Source organism: Lytechinus variegatus, chromosome 3 (genome assembly GCF_018143015.1).
Source record: "Lytechinus variegatus isolate NC3 chromosome 3, Lvar_3.0, whole genome shotgun sequence".
Lineage (NCBI taxonomy): Eukaryota > Metazoa > Echinodermata > Echinoidea > Temnopleuroida > Toxopneustidae > Lytechinus > Lytechinus variegatus.
The window spans coordinates 42,046,078-42,068,217 of NC_054742.1; the positions used below are offsets into that span (position 1 = coordinate 42,046,078).

A 22,140-nucleotide genomic window follows, 5' to 3' on the forward strand; every position below is an offset into this window, starting at 1 on the left:
TACATCCTGTTTTGTTATTAAACAAAAAGTGCTTAAGACGTCCCGTGTTAAGGTCGGTATATATTTGAAAAATTACATCATAAATCCAACTTTATATTGCAAATTCATTACAGCATGCATATTACTTTCAATTTTTTTTCTTCAGATTTTGATGAAATTCTCATGTTGGTGATTTTTTTTTCATTGGAATACTGATATGTCATTCGTATACAAATGAGGACTTTTTTCTTTTTTTTTTTGTTGCTTGTCAATTTTTCCTCGAGAAAATGTGCCTCGCCCCTTTTCGGAAAATCGTGGATCCGCTCATGATTCGATATTATGTCCCTGATGATGCCTTTTGGGGGGTTTAAATGAAATTTTATGTGAAATTTACCAGTTTTTATAATACTTACACAAGAAGTACATGTATGATTATGACACGAAATAACAACATCAAAGTGTTGCTCTGCTGCCCTCTTTTGTTCTTGTTCAATGTAAAAAGAAGAAACCTCTGGCTGCGAAAGTCGACGTCTGATCGAAACGAAACCGTGCAAATCGCCTAAATTAGGTAAAGACAGCAATTATTAAATTGTTATAAAGTAACTTGCTTATGAATCGTCAAGCATTATTTTGGCTGTTGTGTACGTATGAAAGAATTTCTTGTTTGATTTATAGCATATTTTACCTCTGAAATTCCGGTAGTGTCCGGAGTAGATCTCGAGACGAGTCTAGCGACCAGTGATGAATTACGAGTTGTTTACTGGTTCCGCACGGAAACATTGACCGGTACGGTAGCCCGGTACTAGCGTAGTGTGTTTGGTGATCCCTGCGGCTGCGCTGGGCCGGGTAGCCAGGAGCAGGGGGCTCTTTCTAGGACCTAGACTGAGAGTAAATTATTCACCAACGTGTAACTGTAAGTGAATGATTTTTTACTCTCTAGAAGCCTCCTGGCTACGTTGGGGCTGATTGCAAGATAGGCATGATAGGGTGGTCGTTGACTTCGCAAGGACTGTCTCTCGATCTCGTGCATCACTGACTGATCCCGGCCTGGTACCAGTATACCACTCATTCAATGAACAAGGTTATGATCATTATAACCTTGTTCATTGAATGAGTGGTTATGATATAACCTTGTTTTCACTTATATCTCCATGTGTGGCAAAATAAGGGTGGCCATGTTTGGCTTATTTTCTCTTTTTCTTTGGGGCAAATGCTTGATTTTTTTACACTGACAGTTTCAATTAAACCTATTTTTCATATAACTTGACTCTTATTTAAATTTGATTCTTTGAATTATTTTTTTCTTAATTAAAAATAGAGATCAAAAAATGAAAATTTTCTTGCCATATTACTTTTCACCAATAGAGGGCGTACAAAAAAATATGCCCAAAATTCAAGTTTTTGAGCGCTCTGGTGAATACAAAAATTATTCCCAAGTTACTAATGAAAAATAAATTGCAACTGTATGAAAATTAGTAATTTTGGTCACAAAAGTGATTTTTTAATGTGTGTGCTCTGTACAACATTGGCATACCATAGTCCTACCTGTAGATTCCCCACAGGCAGGGTGGTAGCAGTGAACAAGTGCCTGGTACCTACTACCTAGCCAGGAGTAGCCTGGAGGCGTCTGGGCCCTGGGGAGTAAAAGTCATCTAGGCCTACTCTACGTAGGCATACTCCCCACTGATGCCTGGGACGCCAAGGTATATTCACCCACGAAGGGCCACAAAACCTGAAACTTTCGCCCCCGAGATTTCTACTTTCCCTCTAAAACTAAAAGATCTAGCCCTAATTTCCTAAAGTTAAAGTATGTACATGGGGTTCAACTTCATTTCCAACATTTCTGCGATATCGATTTCGTTTTTAAAGAAGAATTCATTTAAAAAACGAGAAAAATGTTATAAAAAACTAACGGCTGTGTTTACGTCGCCATCTTGATTTCTTTGTCTTCCCTTGGCGACAGCATGCAATTCGTGCGAAATGCTTTTTTTCAACCACGAATTCACGCGAAATACGACGCATGCATCTGTAAGGTTGGTGAAGAACAATCTGACCAGCATTGCTAGTGATTGGATCCGACTCCTCAGGGGATGTCGCTAGGGCTGCCGCAGTAAGGATCCGGCCAATCTCTCCATCGAACTGTCTAGTGCATAACTTCATTGCCAGTAGTGGAACAGGTTTAAAAGTTAAAATTTAATGAGATAAGTTTTATCCCATGTTCATTTTTTGACATAATCTAATAATTTTGTATCTTTTATTTTACTTTCAAAGGAGCTCTCACTGGTGTCTGGATGATAATATAAAAGAATATGGATTGCAATGGAAGCAGAATGGATTAAAGAACTATTCTCAATGATCTTGGACATCTAGTCATGTTAGGAACTCTTGTAGATGTGACATCACCATGTGACCATGGAGAATGGTGATGTAATCGACATCGATGACCTCCTTGGAGTGTCATCTCCTGATGTAAGTTCCATTTTTTTCTTTTAACTCACAGTTGTCCTCTAGGAATTTATCATACATTCCTTGATCTTTTTGGTGAGATATTTGGTGTCTAGGCTATAATTTGTGTAATATCATGTCTACACTTGATGATATGCATTAGGACACTGCTAACTTTTATTAATGAAGGGATAAGCTTAGAAATCATGTCAATAATTGAAAGTTTTTCATAATTAATATTTTGTAGTTTAAAAAAAAAAGGAATGCAATATCTGGGCATTATCATTGGCAGCGGAAGCCCCAAAAATTAGAGGGGGTCTACCTGAAATTTTGTGATGGACAAATGTAAAAAAATTTGACAAGCAAAAAAAAAAAGGTCATCAACCTCAATTTTAGGGGGGGGGACAAGAGACATTTTAAGGGGGATCCACCAGAATTTAGGGGGGGGCAGGAAACAAAATTGATGAGCAAAAAAAAAGGTATCAAATAAAAATTTAGGGGCGGACCGTCCCCCACCTAAAATTTTTTTGGGATCTGTCCCCCCCATCCCCCTGCTTCTGCCGCCTATGGGTATAATGTACGCATATTAATGATAATATTTCTCATTAAAAGCCCCAGTTTTGTGTGATGTCATTTCACAGAATTCATAGAATTTCCCTGATTTTTCAGGTTAGAAAAAAAAGTATTTTGAAACAATGAAGATCAGAGCAAAATCCAATGAAAAAAAATGTTTCAGAGGAAATTTTGGCAATCAAACCTGTAGTATTAAGCATATATTTACACTGCACACTACTGTGCATCTAAAGGGGAACCTTATTTTTAACAATTAATTATTGCTTTATAAATGTTTTACTGATGTCACCAAAGAACACAAAATTTTATGATTAGAACATCAGAGAAGACAGAATTTACATTCTATAAAACCAGGATCTGGGAGCTTTAGCTTTAACTTTGTGTAGCCAAGGCTAGTTTGAGATGGTTGGGGATGGGACTTCTCAGATCTTGGCTGTTGATTGTGCATTCACTTCACAATGAAAATTAGTATGCACACTGCTCACAGCATACCGGTAGTCTACAAAATTGTATTGTTAATTGTTCCAATATTATTAATATTTAAGTGTGATTGATAAATCATGGTAATTTACATGTAGGCATAAAATTTGATTATTCCTGTACATAATTTTTTTGTAAACCTCTAAAACTGCAAAATTATGACATGTATACTTATTCTAGAATGACAAAAATTAAATAAATTGGCAGTATGAAAACAATTCTTCAATGTATTTTATTCTATTACATCTTAAATTTTCTTATGTAAATGTATTTCTATGCTATTCTTATCACTTAATTTTTTTTGCTGCTAGAATTTAATGGAAACTGGAGTAACATTTTGATCATAAACAACATAAAATTAATTCAAGCAAAAATAATTTTGGATATGAACATAATTTCCAAAGACCTACATTGTAAAATTATTTAAAAGTCCTAAGACAACACAATACAAGCTCTTCACCTTCTAGATTTATCATGAAAATTTTATAGCAAGGTCCACCCCTGGCTATACATACGGTTAAAAAATAAGAATAGATTGTAACTATCATGGTTATACATGTATGTATTCAATTTACAGCAGACATCACTTCCTCTTGAAGAATACAACCTTGATGATTTCTTGGACACTGTTCTTCATGAAGGAGACAATGGAAAGTCTGGAAAACAATATTCAGGTAATTTGATGTCCAGTTCTCTTCATTATGCCCAGTCTAATTTGTCTAAATTCTAGATCTACTTATAAGTGTAATCTCTGTCAAGCAGATGAAAGTGTAATAACAAATGTGAATAATTTCTTTGTTATTTTGGTGAAAATTTACTGGTTTGTATAGTTCAGTATATCCAAGGCTCCACATTAACTTTTTTTGGATTTTTTTTAGATTGTGCAGGCCCCAAGTCCAGTTTATTTTCTCTTTTCCAGCATATTATAGCAGGAGAAAATCACAGAAAAATATGCTGCAAAATTAGAACAATGCATAAAAGGGGGAAACAAACAAAAATCCTTATATTGGAATATTGAAAAAAAAAAGAAAAAAAAAAGAAAAAAAAATTATAGAATGAGAAGTGAAATAAAACAAAAGAAAGAAAATGAAGAAAGAAAAAGCACAGAACAGAAAAAAAATAGAGAAAAAAACAAAAGGAAGTGAAAGAAAAATGAATAGGACAAAATTAGAAAAAAAAATGGGGAAAATTATTATTATTATTATTTTTCAGTAAAAACATATTCTTTAATCAGGCATATTCAATGGGAAGGGGTATAAATGGTTTAATCACTTAAAAATAAAAGAAAAAATAATAAAACAGCAAAAGTTTTGTCTGGAAAAATCAGTGAGAAAAGTCCTTCCCTATATTTGACAAAATGATGGAAAAATTCTCATTTCATATCAATGAAATGCCTTACCAAAGTATTTAATTCCTTAAGAGTGGTTTAAGAAGTCATTTATAAACAAGAAAGAAAGAATCTGTCTGTTGATTTTTTACTAGAAAAGACGCAACTTCGAAAGAAACCAACATACACACACATGCACACGTGGGACTGTGACAGTACTCACTTATGTGTATTAATGCATTTGGAAATCGGTCTTTTTGAGTCAAAAGAGAGGTCATAATTCCTCTTTTTGATGCTAGCAAATAATCAGGTTTTAGTAATATGGAATGTAGAAGGGCATTTCATTGGTGTAAAATGTGACTTTGACATAGATTTCAAAGTTCTGTGGAAGATTTCTTAGCATTAACATTTCGTATCGCAGCTCCCTGAGTCTGAATAGTCTGCTAGCGCACAGCAAGCTGCGGTGGTTTCATGCATGCAGCTCACGTCAGACCGCCGGCATGGCCGGCTGAATAATGCAGTAGTTACTGTATGCTATAGCGGTAGGCCTGCAATTTGAACTGTAGAAAGTTGATAAATGCGTGCAAAATCGGGAGAAAAATTGCGCTATATTGAAAACTATTGGTTGCCCGATTCGGGCCACCAAAACTGAACATTTTTTTCAATAATGGTTGCCCGAGGTGAATTTTTGGTGGCCCTGGGCCACCGGGCCACCGCTAATGTCGAGCCTTGGTATATCAATGTTGCAACTTGTATGCATGTCCTTTGTACATGTACATGTATGCTTAGCACTAAAAGTTGACAGTAGTTTTGATTTTTGTTATTTCTTTGAACAGTCAAGCCTGGACTACATGCTACAAAATCCAAAAGAAATAGGTCAGGACAAAGTGGCACAGGTGAGAGAAAGCTTCCTCAATATCAGCAGGATGATGCTACCGAAGTATTCCTAGAGTCTCTTCTTAGTACCATCAAGCCAAGTGGGGAAGAGAACGATGTGACCTTAGACATCAACTCTGATGAGCTTAGGAGATTTATTGCTGAATATCAGGTGCATGATGTTAACCAACAGCATGAAGGAGCAAGACCAACAGAAGACGGGGCCTCGATCAGTTCAAGTGCTTCGGAGTCACTGGACAGTTCACTCTCCGGAGAAGGGTTTAGTGGCTCGAAGATCAAGCAAAATAAGAAAATGATGAGGGGGATGAGGCTTCTGGTAGCCAACCTCCTACGAAGCAAAACAACTGCCATGGCAAGCCCATCATTGGGTAGCGAGGATGAGAGACAGAAAGATGTGCGTCGCCAGAAGTTTAAGGATAAAAGCAAGCGGAGGGAAGAGAAATGTTTGATGAATCAAAGTCTTGATGAACAATCGTCACAGAGTGATGCTTCATTAAATCATACCCCACCTTCTGTTTTGAAGATTCCCTCCGAGATAGATAGTACCACTGCTGCATTCAAAGTAGCTGGAGTAAAACCAGCGAAATGTCCTGACAGATATGAAGCATACTCAGGAATAAATGAAGAGGCAGAAAAGGTCTTTAGAGTTGCAGTTGAAGAGGATAAATCAACTTTGGTAAGAAATTTTTGCTGTATATTTTCTTGCATGGGTAATTTCGAAGGATTATGGCACAACTGAAGTGTGGAAATATTGATGAGATAAAGTGTGGTAAATTTATGGTTACTAAAATATTATATACAAGGGAATGAGATATGTAATTTTTAAACAAAACATATTTACATTGTATGCATATTTTTAGGATTTGATTTGTTTTCTATCAAATATATCTAACTTAATATGTGATATGTACAGAATGAATAGTTCACTAAGAGTAGGACTGCCAGGACATTTACATAGTTCATGTATATATAATGTATTGTTCAGGGTGCTACATAAGCACTTGCCCTATTGCCCAGGGCAAGTAAAAGTTAAAGTCGGGCAAGTGTTTTTAAGTAAAGACCAAAACTACTTGCCTGAATTGGGCATGCAGAATTCTCACAGTAGAATGACTAAAATTAGGGTTGATATGATATTGATCCTAATTTTGGTCTTGGCAGGCAAGATAAAACTCACTTTGGAAAAAAGAAATGCAATAACAAGGTAGATCAGTTCATGTCAAAGAGAGAAAAGGTCAATGGTTTATAAAACCGCAAAAATTTCTTTTGAAGAGGTAAAACTTTTTTTCAAGGATTTTTTCGGGCAAGTGAAATAGATTTTTGGGCAAGTATATTTCAACTATCTAAAAATTTGCTTGCCCAACTGGGCAAGTGCTCCTAAAAAGTTATGTAGCACCCTGTTGTTGCACATTTGGTTGCAATTACTGAATAAAAATTTTGAAAGAAAAGTGAAAATGTTTTTTCTTCAATATTTTTGTCTATTAGGAACAATATTTAAGAAGTAACCCTAGTTTGAGAGACTCTAGAGATTGTCATGGTAATGTGCTCTTGCATGTCATGTGTCGTCATGGAAAACTAGAGAGCTTACAGTGGTTGGCATCTGGACTGTGTGGACATCACATAAGTCTTGAAAACAATAACTGCTTTACACCAACTGCTATTGCAGTCAAAGTAAGTGATTATTAGCTATTATTCAAGTAAACAATACTGGTAGTTGTTTTATTTCATTAACATTGACAGTACTTTTTTTTTAACATGTAAAAAAGCCTATTTGACATGTATGTTCATTTTTTCTTCCTATATTGATTATTTTTCCTTCCTACATGTATATTGATTATTTTTCAAGCCTGCAAAGCTCATAAAAGAAATCTGTAATGTATTTGCAACATTTATATTGCAAAACAGCAATCTTCAATGTTGTCTAGACTATAGCTGAAGTAAATTTCTGTCTTTAATGTTCACTTGTTTTTTTATTTAATCAATTAAATGGTGATTGAATATGTATACAGTTATATGTACATGTTGACCAATTATGTTGAATTATTATTCAATATGCAGGAATATGAGAGTTCACCTATTTTTGCTTTTTATTTTTAGTTTAATTTCAACTTATTTAGCTTTCCTCTGTACAAAGAAGTATGGAAGTTCTTTCAATTTCAGATTTTTTCAGCTCTCTTTATTTGTGATCACTTACACCCCTGAATATGACAAAGGATTTTTCAGCTTTGGCTTTGATCCATTTACTAGTATCTTTATTACAAGTATGAACTCTCTCAGACAGGCTAATTTCTCAATAAATATGAACCGTGCATCTTTTGATAAACGTTACTTTATGGATGAGATTCTTTGAATTGTCAATTTTGTCTGTGAATTAAAAGCTTAAAGTGTTATGAATTTGGAAAGGCTGGTGAGAACTACATGTATTACAAATATTGTTCTTTTTTATATTTTCAGTACGGCAGACTTGATTGTGTTGAATGGTTAATAAATGAAACAAAGGCCAAAGATGAGATCCACTCTCAAGATAATAGATGGTCCTTGCTTCATATTGCATCACGTTATGGACAGGTGAGAATCTAAAAATGGAATTTAGCTTGTTTAGAACATTATCATAGGAAAACCAATCATTCTGTGTATGAGTAACAATTTTTCTATTCTAGTAAAGATCAATATTTGTTCAGATTTATTGAATATTACTACATTCATTATCAATGAACTGTATCACTTTTTCTTAAATAGCTTCATGCGAGGGTAAGGTCTGTTCATCTATGTTAGTTTACATATCCTGATAATGTTTATTTTCATGTATAGATACTTCTTCACTTTGCAAATGTACATCACTTTGCAGTCTTCTGCTCCCCTTGTCCAGCTATTATCCCTATCATTGTCTGATTTCCAGATTGCAGTATTTTGGTTTGCCCTGGCCTTTTTTGTGCAGTGGCAATGAGTCATAGATCCTACTTGCCTTTATTTCCCCCTCTATGATTGTTTACCCTTTCTATCATTGATGGTCCTTTTCAATACTTTAGTCCCTGTAACCTCTTTCAACCTTGTCTCTATGGTATTACAGATACTGAAATGTTTACTTTGTAATTGCTGTACCGTTATTACATATAATGTGTAAGTATTCTTGAAATTATGTTTTGTTGTTCCCAGGAACCATGTTTGCGATGGCTGCTCCAATTTATGCAAAACACTGGTATCCACCTCGATTCTCTTGATCGTCATGGCAACTCACCTTCCCACCTTGCTGCTCGACATGGCCACCTGATGAGTCTACAGGTATGTAATTAACACCTCTTTAATTTTTTTTTTTACAATTAGTAACATACAAGCATGGTCATTCTGTACAAATAGAAAGGTTATTGTTTCTGACCCTGTGATATCTCTTTTCAGATAACAGTCCTGAGAATCCCATTTAGCAGAAAAACATATGCAGATAGTTTCTGCGCTATATGTCTATAATCAGTAGTTTATTGTCTCGCCCACCAGAGGTGAAGGCGAGACTAAGGATACAAATGTCGTCCGTCTGTCACAAATCTAATGACACATAACTCCACAACCTTAAGTTGATTTTCAATCAAACTTGGATGGTAGATGGACTTGGGGGACCTGCATGTTATGCTGCAGTCAGAGGTCACATGGTAAGGTCAAAGGTCAATTTCAGGTCAACGTTAAGGTTTACATGCAAGACTCTCTTATGACACCTAACTCGACAACCGTAAGTCGCTTTTCAACCAAACTTGGATGGTAGAAGGACTTTGGGGACCTGCATGTTGTGCTGTAGTTGGAGGTCACATGATAAGGTCAAAGGTCATTTTAGGTCGGCATTAAAGTTTACATGAAAGACTCTCTTACAACAACTCCGCAACCGTAAGTCACTTTTCAACAAAATTTGGATGGTATATGGACTTGAGGGACCTGCATGTTACGCTGTAGTCGGAGGTCACATGGTATGGTCAAAGGTCATTTTCAGGTCAATGATAAAGTTTACATGCAAGACTCTCTTATGACACCTAACTCCACAACCGTAAGTTGCTTTTCAACCAAACTTGGATGGTGGATGGACATTGGGGACCTGCATATTATGCTGCAGTTGGAAGTCACATGATAAGGTCAAAGGTCCTTTTTAGGTCAACATTAAAGTTTACATGAAAGGCTCTCTTATGACAACTCCGCAACCGTAAGTAAGTTTTCAACAAAATTTGGATTGTAGATGTACTTAGGTGACCTGCATCTTTTGCTGCAGTGGGAGGTCACATGGTAAGGTCAAAGGTCATTTTCAGGTCAACATTAAAGTTTACGTGCAAGGCTCTTATGACAAGTGTTATTCCATCCCAGTCATTTCACAATGAAGTTTCGATACAGTTCTCTTGCGTGCCCTCGCAAATCACGATATTTCTGGCTATTTTCATAAGTGGGCGAGACACAAAATTGCTTTTGCCTTGTTATCATCCTTGTTTTTTATTTGCCAATAAACCATGAAAGTGTTATCCTCCTGTTTGTCCTATGCAGACTCTTGTAGAGTTCAACTGTGACATCACCATGGTGAATGGTAAAAAGCAAACTCCGTGTAGCTTAGCAACTAAGTACAATCACAACACCTGTGCTCAGTTTTTGGTGGTGACAGAGACGTGTGTATCTTTGTCTGACCAGGTTACTCAACTCCGAAGAGACCTTAGAGAGTAAGTTCATTTCTGCTGTTTGATACCATCATGAAGTTTAAAGGTGACGTGAAGAATTTCTTCAAATTGCAACATTGATGTTTGATTGCTGAAATCTAATATGTAAAAATATGTGTATGTCTAGATAATGATGGATGGTTTTTATGAACTGCAATCTAATAGTTAAAAATTCATGAATTCATTCCACCAGCGTATCCAGCATCAACTATGACAAAGAACTGTATGGGCCAATGCACAAGTATAATATAGTCATTTATCTCCAGGCAATCGGGCCCATGACATACTTTGTATGATCTGATGCTGGATATGCACCTGCATTCTAATTATAACATGTATTTTATGTGGTTTTACAACTCCATTGTACTTGTTCAACATTTTGTTTATTATTCTATGAAGTATACCCTAATCTTTGACCTATTTCTTTTTTTTTTCAAACTTCAGGTACCACAATGAAAAAGTACAGCTGAAAGCAAGGCTAGACGATGTAAGTTCCTAATATTGTTCATTTGTTTCCAGAAAATAATAACTTAGATATATATTATTGAAATTCACCCTTCTTTTATTTCAACTTTTTAAAGTACATGCAAAGTTGCAATGTGCATATACATTTTTTCTACACTTAAAAATTTGAAAGCGACTCGGAATTGATTTGTTGCTTATACACTTCTTAATAGAAAATCTTGTTGGTTTAATTCATGTGTATTCCAATCCACTCATAAAGTGAACAAATGAAATTTCAGTTAGCATTGCAATTGAAGTCCTATTCTTGTTGTTGATCTCAACTTTGCATTAATCATTTATTTACAGGCTATCCTTTGTAGCGAGGCCCTTGTCCGCATGCATCCCAGAGATACAACGCAGCGGATAGAACAGATCCAACAACAGTATGTTGATTTGACTAATCTCTTGGTGAGAAGGATAGATGATATGCATCAGAAGACAGATAAAGAAGGGGCTCATAGCAGATCATCACTCACAGGAAGTTGTCATGACTTAAGGTAGGTGATAAATGTAGAATTCAGAAGTTCATTTGTTTTTTTTTTTTTACTGTGTTAGAGCATGAGTGTGTTATATTTTATCTTGAGATTATTATGATTTAGCTTCATTAACAAAAAAATTGACCTATATACATCACTGTCATATGAAATCTGTGTTTTCTATATTCAAACATGCAGTACATTTTCATATGCTGAAATATTTAAGAATGGAAGATATTTTTTTTTTACTAAACTCAATTTTCCACTATGTAAATATCAGTAATGTACCATGAATTTGCTACTTTTAACAGTGTAATGAATTATTCTTGATTGAATTTATTCTTGTACAGTGATGATATAGCCTCGTGCAAGCAACGTGCTAATGAGCTCCAGGACTCCTGCGCACAGCTCCTGGCGGAGGAGCATGCTCGTCAAGGATCCAGTCAAGAGGGAGAACTCTCTCGGATCCAGGAGACCTTACACAAGCTCCAACAGCCTGATGAGTTGCAAAGCTCAATAGGTCAAAGGTCACAGCTTGAGGATTACAACTCAGAGCCCCTCAAAGACATGAGGTATTTTTTTTTTCCAAAGATGAATATTTGAAGCAATCACTTGACATTGAAAAAAGACATTATTTGTTACTCATCAAGGCCTTTGAAGTTCAAATTACCAAATCCTGATTGATATGAAGTAAGGATGGTAAAACAGATGCATTGCTAGTGGTACATTGCTAATGATATGATTGGATCAAAATTGTTGTCAAAATATTTGTAATGTTCATAAACCCATGCTAGCTTTGTTTTGCAGTAATAGTTGATTTTTTTTCTGCAGGAAAAGGCTGAATGAGGTTAGTTTACTGCGAGCTGCCAGTCCGTCTGTGATGAATGTACCACTCTCTGACAAGCAAGACAGTGTTAGTCTGAGCAGCAGTTATACATCCTTGAGCTCTTCATCATCATCCCTCTCTCTGATGACAAATGGTTTAAATGCAACTTCAAAACCACCACTTCAGAAACAAGTATCATGGGAGGATCAACAACTTCATAGGGGTGTGTTGAACAATAGGAATGGAGGGACATGTCACAGTGAAACTGAAAGTTCAACCTCAAGCATAAGGAGTGTGGAGCAGGAAGATCTGGCATCCAAAGTGAAAAGACACTTGAATGATTTGATCTCAGGGAAAAGTAGTAGTCAGATGAATTCCAAAAAATCTCAGTCTTCCCAAAACAATCAGTATTATGCAAAAGAGGAAAGAGACTTTCCCACACCCACCAACCCTTCACCAACGGATGGTGTGCTGACAGCCGTATCCGTTGGATCTTGTGTTAGGTCATCCACAAATTGTGGTGCACAGCATTTGCGCATGAAGCAGAATCAAATAAACCAGTCTCTTGATGCACTCATGAAAAGTGCCCTGCCAGATGTAATCAACTCTGGAGATGCTAAAAGAGGTCAGGTATCCCCATCGAGTGAGAGTAAGCTGTCAATCTCAAGTGAAGACCTTTCCCATTCCTGGCATGGAGGATCAGACAATCAAAGCAGGAATAGACCACTTCTATCTAGATTAAAAACATCTCATTCTGCAGAGTTTGCATTGAAAGATAGAACTAATATGAAACATCAAAGACATAGCAGTGAGAATAGCCCACTGCATATGAAAGTATTGTCATCCATGAAAAGCGAGGATGACAAGATTCTTCATAGACCCACGACCAACTCAAACAATAGAAGCTCTGTCTTGTCTGTACCAGTCTTCATGCGGAAGCTGCGGCCTACAGGACATGTCCCAGGAGGAGAGGTATCTGTTCATGTTGATCTGATGAACCATCAGAATGACCTGGAAACAGATGCCACTGATGATTCTTTCATACCGAGACTCAATTCTGACTCAAGTCTCAGCAGCGCCACATCTTCTGATGTAGTTTGGTCTGATATCGATCATCCAGATGGCCCAGACGCTGGCCCTATGTACAAACGCAGGGCAGGAATACTCAATCGAACCCGCAGAACTGGAGAGGGTAATCGCAAGTCACGTAACCGTCACATCAAATTTGCCCTGGACGAAGACAACTGTCCGTCGAGCCCTACCTCCGACACGTCTTCTCATCGAAGGGATCTCTCTCCGATCTATGAGTCTGAGTCTCATCGTCAACAGCGTGAACAGAATGCAGCTGAACTCCATAGTCCTGTTGACACCACCTCTCCTTGCAACTATAAACCTCCAATTCTTGGTCATCGTGAGTATAGGGTTAACTTCTACAGCAGTGATGATGATGATTATGAGCCAGAGTCACCTCCACCTGAAGACAGTCCACCTATTTCAGGATCTAATTTATCACATGCTCAGGTAAATATTGACATGCTTCTCATTTTTGTGTAAATATTTTAAAGTTTTTAAACTCTTCATTATTTTCTCCACTTTTTTTCCTCTGTTCACCTTTTCATAATTATTCTCTTCTATCTTTCTCTTTCCATTTATCATGCGTCAAACCGAACACAATGGTGTTTTAACTTTTTAAATTACTTGTGTCTCTCTCTTTTTATGTCTGTATACTGCACACTGTAATCTATCTGTTGAGGATGTCATTTGATTACTATTTTATTTTGTTTTTATTTTGATCAAATGCAAATTTTTCACTTAATAGATTAAAAAACTCTTGTTTGCTGTGTACGTACATGTATACGCATGATATTGACTTCACATTTGAAAATGTCAAAATGTTCAAGGACAATCTTTTTCTATCTTGTTTATAAAATGTTCTGTATCACTTATCATGATAATATGTGATATGCTTCAGTTTAAAAAAAATAAAGGAAGGAAAAGATCCCAGATACCTTGGTATTCAATTCTTGATCTTTATTTATTGCAATAGGATCGTACAGTTGATGAAATTCTGCAAGATCCCACCATTGATGGTCAGGAAGAGAATGATAAGTTTTGGTAAGAAGCAAATAATATTTTCCCATTTTTACTCAGATCTAAGTTCTGTAATGAGATTTAATACAGGAAATCTGCATTTAAGCCATGGGTTCAACCGATGGTTTTAAAAACCACTTTTGTGAATTTGGGCCAATATGTCTTCATAAAGAATGCACTTTTGTAACTCCTTCAATATTACAGTACAAGTTCTCAACTTGTATGAGATTTTTCTTCTTTTTTTTTAATCTTTTGCTTTTTTTTTGAGAAGTTATTGAATATGTGTATTACACATTCATACAATGTACATAGCGAGCTACTGTGCAATATTAGATGTCAGTACATCATGTCTAAAGATAAATTATATTTCTTTCTTATTTTAATTCAGATAAAATGTATTACATGTAGACCAAAGTATTAAAAACAATATCACATCTGTATTTCACACCTACATTATCACAGAAAAAAAATACAATTACATGCCAGGAAAATGTATACAAGATGCATGTTCTTTAATGTTTGGCATACCTGCTTGTTTTTTTTTTTTAAGTTGGAAAAGAAAAATTTAGTCAACATTTTTTAAATATAAGATTATAGAATGAATTGTGCCTTAATATTTCCCCACTGTCAACTAGCATGGTATTTTTTTTGTGAGATGCTGTCTCTTACACTGTACATAAACTAATTATACTGTTACATGTATATAAGCATGTACACAAAACCCAATATTCCTTAGAGACCTATTCAATCTATGAGAGCTATACACAATTTTTTATTGGTGCGGTCAGGGAGGTTTAGATTGCTTAAGATAGCCCTTACACTGTTCATTGATTCTGCTATTGTTAAGAGCTTAACTCTGAAGCAGCAATTAAAGATTTAAGTCCTCCCCTACATTCCTAGAAGTGAAAAGTACATACCGTTACCTTGTAGCTCCCTTGTATTGATTTTGTTATCTCCTTGTAAAGCTTTGAATGTAAGGACATCTACATCAAGGGTTATTTCCTGATCTGTAGGAGCAATTTATTTCTAATTTCACAAATTCATTGGGAATATCTTACAGTGTATGTGGTATTTCAATAATCAGGTCCCATACATTGTATTAGTGGTCAATTTAGAATAACCACTATTAACCTTACTACATGTATTTGTGTTTGTGTCTGACTCTTCTTTTGTCCATATGCTTAATCTTTTTATTCAAATCTGTCAGTATAATGCATGTTGATGGAACATTGTCGCAAATAGAACAAATGACAGCCATGTAATATATAGCAATAGTTGATTTGATTTCGATTTATTTTTACTTCTGCATTCATAATATTGGTATGCAATACAATTTTCATTACGTAACAAACATAATATATCGGTAATTGATTTTGGTATGAATCATAAAGAAAAAAATACAAAATAAAAAAGTCATTCTAAACAAATATAGTCTATTACCAACAAAGAAACTTTAACATTTACAGTTTGCAGGAGAAGGATTGTCATTTGCTTGAAAAAATGACAACCCCCGTTGTGCTGAACAGTGCGTTATTTTTTAAAACTCTTTCACAATCACATGTACAAGTACATGTGGGTGCATTCCTTTATTTTTCATAGATCATATGCATCATGTATACTGAGCTTTCGCTGATAAAAAAAGCGTAAAAACAAAATCCCAATAATTCACCGTACTTCAGTCATCCAAAGAGTGCTTTTGGATGCGCTATCCCAAACGAAATCAATATTACGCTATATTGGCCTGGAGCCTTGATACAAACAATAAAGTGGAATTTGCTCTATTTGTCTTGAAGACAGTTGTTCATAGTAAAGCTCACTGCATATAATTCCTATTCTAATTATTGCATATATTCTTGTTTTTCTGAGAGTGTTCGCAAGTTGCTCCAAGCAATAATCAATCCATTTGTCTAAATCCTATCTGATATTGATTATTAAAACTAACTGGCATCTTGTATAAAATACCGAAACATTCCATGTAAGGGCACATCAATTCACTGATTGTAATATGAGTAAGACTACTATTGATATGCAGAAACAGATGGGGGTGGGGTAGGATATCACAGGGGATATGTGCCCTCTTTAAAAAAAAATGTATGAATGACACCTCATGACATGCTTATGTGTTGGCCCCATCTTAGAAGTGAAGATGGGAATACATGTACATGTATGTTCCCCTTTTTGGTACCACCCCCTTGTGTACCCCTCCCTATTCTAAAATCTTGGATCTGCCCTTGTGGTTTAGGCAATTTTTCAAAAAAATGTTATTTCAAGCAATAATCAGTCTCTTTGCTTAAATCCTATCTGATCTTGATTATTGAAATTAACTGGCATCTTTTATATAAAACTGAAACATTCCATGTGAGGCCACATCAATTCACCGATTGCAATATATGAGTAAAAGACCGAGGAGGTAAGACTACATGTATATGTAGGAACAGATTGGGGTGGGGTAGGATGGCACAGGGGATATATGCCCTCTTTTAAAAAAAAAATCAATGTCTGGATGACACCCCATGACATTCTAATATTTTGGCCCATCTAGAATTGAAGATGGAAATATGTTCCCCTTTTTTAGTAACCCCTTGTACCAGTACTCCCTTCCCTATTCTGAAATCATGGATCTGCCATTGTATTTAGGCAATTTTTTTGGAAAAAAATTTATAAGGATCTCATAAACTTTGGAAATGTCAGTTTGTTTTAGTCAGGTTTATGTATGTATGGCTGAATAAGTAAGGACTTTGATCTGCTGTGTGGGAAGCTTATAATTATAAAGAAAATGCCTGTGTTCAAAACCAATTTGTTTGCTTATAAATGACAGGAATGTAAAGAATTTTTTCCATTTTACACTTTCATGGTCAATAACAACATATTATTAAAACAATTTTATTCCTCTAAACAGTTTATAACATGCGTTTGTTCATACATGTATGTTTAGAAATACATTTCAATTCCAAAAAGATTGCCAATGACAGTATATTTACAAAGAACAGTATATACGTGTATGCATTTAATTAATTATTACAGAGACATGGATACGACTTACAATAATAATAACAACAACGCAGTTCTTGTACAGGGCATACATGTACTAAGTATATCACATTACATGTGTGTCAGAATGTCCCTACGTGTACACTGTACGTATGTGCTTCCAAAGACTTGGATATTATTACCCTGGCTTTAGCCCTGCAGTCTTTTACAGCGTGGTGGCATTTCAAGGAATAAATTCCTGCCAGGTACCCATTCCTCTCACCTGGGTTGAGTGCAGCACAATGTGGATGAATTTCTTGCTGAAGGAAATTACGCCATTTCTGGGACTCGAAGCAACGACCATCTGTTTCAAAGTCAGAAGACTTATCCACTGGGCCACAACGCTCCACATTAAGATATCTAAATCTTGATAATAATAGGCCAAAAACAGTATTTCTTTTGATTTGTTATTTTCCATGTCCTGTTCAGCAATTAAATCCCTTTTCATAATCTAATTGGGAAAGTTTGTACTGATATTGACTTAAGATGCAATCACTGATTTGTGTTTGTAATTAAGAAAGGCACTATCTTTTCATAAAATTCAAATTGTACATTTCACACAGAATCAATTAATGTTTACTTCACTTTTATAGCATGATGTGAATGTTAGATTTTTTTTTAATTTTCCTGTTTCCAAAGCTTTTGACAGACTTTAAGAGAAACCTTTGACATTTCATTCCAATCTAGTTGATTGCATATTCTGATTTAGGCCCTACATGTTTTATTCCTCAAATCTTTGGAATTTATTTGTTATGAAGACCCAGAGGCAAAAATTGATTTCTCAAACTGGAGAGGACGACACAAAAGGTGTCAAAATTTTGTGCAAAAACACTTGTGAAGCCTTCCTGTTTGTGGTTGAAATTTCTACCCGAGCTCACATTGCACTTTCCCATAGAGTTGAGTCATTTCGCTCACTGTACTTGTTTATTCAGCTTCCCATTACTACTGTATCAATGGTAGAATAATAGGGAGGTATACCAAGGGGTATTCAGGCTACCCACTCCCATTGTGAGAGTGGCATTCCATTGTTATTGAGTAGTCTAATCTGCTTTGATTGTTATTGAGTCTTGATGAATAGACTTCTTTTCTTTTTATTGAGTTTTCTATTCCTGGAGAAGAAATAACTGTCGAATGTGAATACAATAGGCTGTGTACATAAGGGATGTAGAGGGAGGCAGAGGTGGTAATTTGGCGCTAATTGCCTTGTGTCACAGAGTGCATAATATCTGTATTATGCTGACCATGTACATTCCTTTTTTTTTTAATGATTAATGGTATTTTTATTTAAATTTCCATTTCCAGGTATTAAACCAAAAGAAAATCAAGAAAAGTACATGGTTTGAATATTATTTGTATATTTCATTAAAATATGATTATCTCTGAACCCTTTTTTATTATATGTTTATAAACTATTATGACCTAAGCTCATCAAAAAGTATATTGGATGAGATTAAAAATCCAATCCAATTATTCTATTGTAGTAGAATGATTGTAATTCCCTTGATAGTGATGTTTGGGGGTTATGGTGATGGTGATCAATGTATAAGGTAGGGCACTATTAGTTGTTTCAAATCACGGGGGGGGGGGGGTGATAATAAGAACAAACCAGTATTAAAGCAAAGTTAATTAATTTGAGTTTCCATCGCTTATATTAACGAGAGATTATTTAAAAGTAGAGGTTAATTATGATTTTTTAATTGATGGTGCATTTGAGTACAGGTTAGGAGTTTCATCCAGAGGATGGAAGCAAATGCCTGTATTATGCACTGACTTACATGTAGATGGAATAGCCTGCTAATAGCCTGCTTTCACTAAATGGTTCAAACTGAAGTAGAAGGGTGCTAGGAATGGGGGAAATGCAAAGAAAGTCTCTTCATCAGAGAAACCTTACAAAAATTCTTCTCAGCAATAAGCAGATTACTTAAATCCTGACATTTGATGCTGTAGTTATGGAAGGAAGCATTAGGGATCAGATATTAATCTTAAGTAGTTTTACTTTAAAATCTTTGCATGGCGGTCAACTACCTCTCCATGTGTGATATGCCATAGATTAAGGCTTATGCATGTACCTGTATAATATATACTGAGATGGTACAGTCAAGATATACTGTCTTATTTGCCAATTTACGATTGTATTATTTTTTTTAATACGTACAATGTAGGCCTACATTACATACTGTACCCAGGTCTGATCATTTCACACTTTTCGGCCAAAATGTTTGTAAAATGTAAGGTATGTTGGTGCTCTTGTTCGTTATTCATTAGTTGGATCATTTTATCTAAATTGCCTAAATAACATGTCTTTTATGATATGATACAGTACGCTTACATGTACATGTGTGTTCCACATATTTTAAAGTGTAGGCCTGAAGTATTTGTTTCTTTTTTTTCTGAATTGTAAAAGAATTTTACAGATTTATCTAACAGTTTTTTTTGTATACAAGTGTTATTCTTCAGTAACTCTTGGCATTTACATGTAGGCCTAATCATTCGAAGAAAGATATACCCTTTTGCAGTATTATTATTCCAAAGAGCTGCTAAAAGGTATTTTTTTTAAAGGAAAGTTGAACAAAGCGCAATAAATCTCCTTACACTAATTACAGTATTTGCCATTTTCTACATGTATGCCTTGTCACCTAATCTGATTTCCACGATTTGATGATGACGCAGGGATTGAAACTCTGTAAATTTTCCTTAAAATCCGTGATTATCCGTTTTGACCTTCCGTAAATTCCTTGGTCCATATAAGAGGTGAGTCACGATGATGAATAGTTCCTGATAATGTTACGTGTACAATAACGGAGAACAGACAATAAAAAAAGGACTTTCTTATTGTACATGCTGGAGTTGTAAAGAATTTACTCCTTTCTATCAGGATATTAAAATTCTCTGTTTTTTGGAACTCTTACAAAATGGTATCTGACTAAGTAAAAGTCAGCCATTTTAAGTTTCGGCGGCATCTTTCAGCAGGAAATTTGAATTTTGCTTAATAGCGTCTTTTTATTTTCAATCTTCCAGTGTCAGCATATATAACAATGATAGGATTTTGAAGTAAAATGTGCTGAGTGGGATTCCTTCACAGTGTATTTCCCTTTCTATTCTATTTTTTCTCATTTTAGCAAAGGCAATACTGTAAATTATTTTGACAATTTTTAGTTGCTATTGATTGATTCTTTATGGGCATATTCCATTGATCAATTTTATTGCCCTACCTCAGTAATGTTAAATGGCTCTTCATACTCTTATCTTACAAATTGAACATTTTCTTTCTAGAAATATTGATGGGAGCAACTTAATACGAAAAAGATAAAATATGCACACAAAAAAATGAAACTTCAAACATTTTTATTGTAATAGTTACCAAAGATGTAGATCACATACCTGTATCATACATTTTTTGTATATCTTACTTTTTAAATTGATCTGATGATAAATTCAAACTTTGAAAATGATAGGAAGATGTATTTCAGGCGTTGATAATGAAATAGTTTTGATACATGTATTCCATAAGACATCAGTACTCATTGACCCAGAAAATATGACACCTCCTTCATTTTCATTATCTGGGCGAGTGCAAGAACTTATCTTCATTTTCTAATCCATTGATTAATGGCATTTTAAGTAGAATAATTACATAGACACCCACCTAGCCTTTACGAAATACTGGAGGCATCATGTTTTCTGGGTCAGTGAGTACTTATGCCTACTTTTCCATTCTCTTTCTAAATCAGAATACTCCTCAAATTCAAGAGATATCACTTTGATATTGATATAATGCTTTCTATTTAGAAAGGTAAATGAAATGATGTTGTCCAGATCTGAAGATGAATTCCATGTAAAGATTTATGCACTCATTTCATGCACTCTTTGGATTGTCTCTTTTTTCAAGTACATTTTGAATTTTTAATCACTATTTCTCCTGTTACATAAAACCTGAATGGCTCTTTAAGTCTGATTATTTTAATTTTCAATCTATTTCGGCAGGTATGAGAGCTCTGAAGAGGACGAAGGTAGTGGAGAAAGACAAAGTTTAAGTGCTTCTATTGGAGGAACAGCAGAGAGACACATCTGCTATCTCTAAGGACTTCTTACATCTAGACATGACAGGAAAAACTCATCAGTCCACGTTGCATCATAAAGAGCAAGATATATGCTATTGAAGCTATTGAAATACATGTATGACCAACGATGTGACTAGTTCCTACAAAGATTGTGGTAATTAACCCATTGACTACTGGAACCTGAATGCCGTAACACAAAGATTAGCGATGAAAAGCCAATATGAGAGAACACTTCTGATTGGTTCCTGGTCAGTATTTTGCGCCAAATGCGCATGTAATATTGATCTTGATTGGTCAGTTCAGTTAGCGATTGATCGCTAATCTTTGTGTTACGGAGCCCAGATGGTCACTTAATGAAACCTAAGGAATTAAAGAATACAGAAGTCAATGGTTTAAGGATACCTCATTCGACAAGGAAGAAACTCCTGCATCTTCCTATGATAAAGTCAAAACCTCTTCTGGAACCATTATACCTTCTTCAGAGACTGAATTTGGCAGAGGTAGAAGCACAGAAACAGTCTCTGACCTTCTCTGAACTTGCCACATGTATGGTACCTGTTTATAAAGTCAATTGTTGTGACCATTTTCCCTTTCATTGCTCCAATCTTAGCTATGTCATGTTTTACAGATGACAACAACATTGGCGATTGCTTGCCTGTCATTGGTAAACAAAGGTTGCATAGAGACATTGTTGCAGCTGTGCTGTAGACTGTAGTTTCTTGAAGAGCTTCAAGGCATCAAGAATCCTCTAAGAGAGTCTTTTTTCTATACA

The 22,140-nt window shown here is 35.4% G+C and overlaps 1 protein-coding gene across 3 annotated transcripts; it reads left to right on the top strand.

Annotated features, from left to right (window-relative positions):
- The first annotated feature begins 477 nt into the window (after window positions 1-477).
- LOC121411059 lies at window positions 478-21,404 on the top strand. Of its 3 annotated transcripts, none has more exons than XM_041603542.1 (14): window positions 478-547; window positions 2,251-2,448; window positions 4,055-4,151; window positions 5,641-6,377; window positions 7,184-7,369; window positions 8,153-8,266; window positions 8,855-8,980; window positions 10,214-10,383; window positions 10,825-10,867; window positions 11,191-11,381; window positions 11,711-11,932; window positions 12,192-13,707; window positions 14,234-14,301; window positions 21,292-21,404. In XM_041603542.1, the coding sequence occupies exons 2-14, from the start codon at window positions 2,392-2,394 to the stop codon at window positions 21,386-21,388; spliced, it is 3,624 nt and encodes a 1,207-aa protein (XP_041459476.1). In that variant the 5' UTR covers window positions 478-547; window positions 2,251-2,391; the 3' UTR covers window positions 21,389-21,404. The 3 variants fall into 3 exon arrangements, with proteins under 3 accessions (XP_041459476.1, XP_041459478.1, XP_041459477.1); XM_041603544.1 differs by having other exon boundaries at window positions 4,058-4,151; XM_041603543.1 differs by having other exon boundaries at window positions 537-620.
- The last annotated feature ends 736 nt before the right edge of the window (window positions 21,405-22,140 follow it).

Excerpts from the sequence above, each read along its gene's own strand:
- LOC121411059 (XM_041603542.1), top strand. The coding sequence starts at position 2,392 with ATGGAGAATGGTGATGTAATCGACATCGATGACCTCCTTGGAGTGTCA. Across the intron at positions 4,152-5,640 it reads GTCTGGAAAACAATATTCAG|TCAAGCCTGGACTACATGCT; the intron begins GTAATTTGATGT and ends TTCTTTGAACAG. Across the intron at positions 14,302-21,291 it reads GAAGAGAATGATAAGTTTTG|GTATGAGAGCTCTGAAGAGG; the intron begins GTAAGAAGCAAA and ends CTATTTCGGCAG.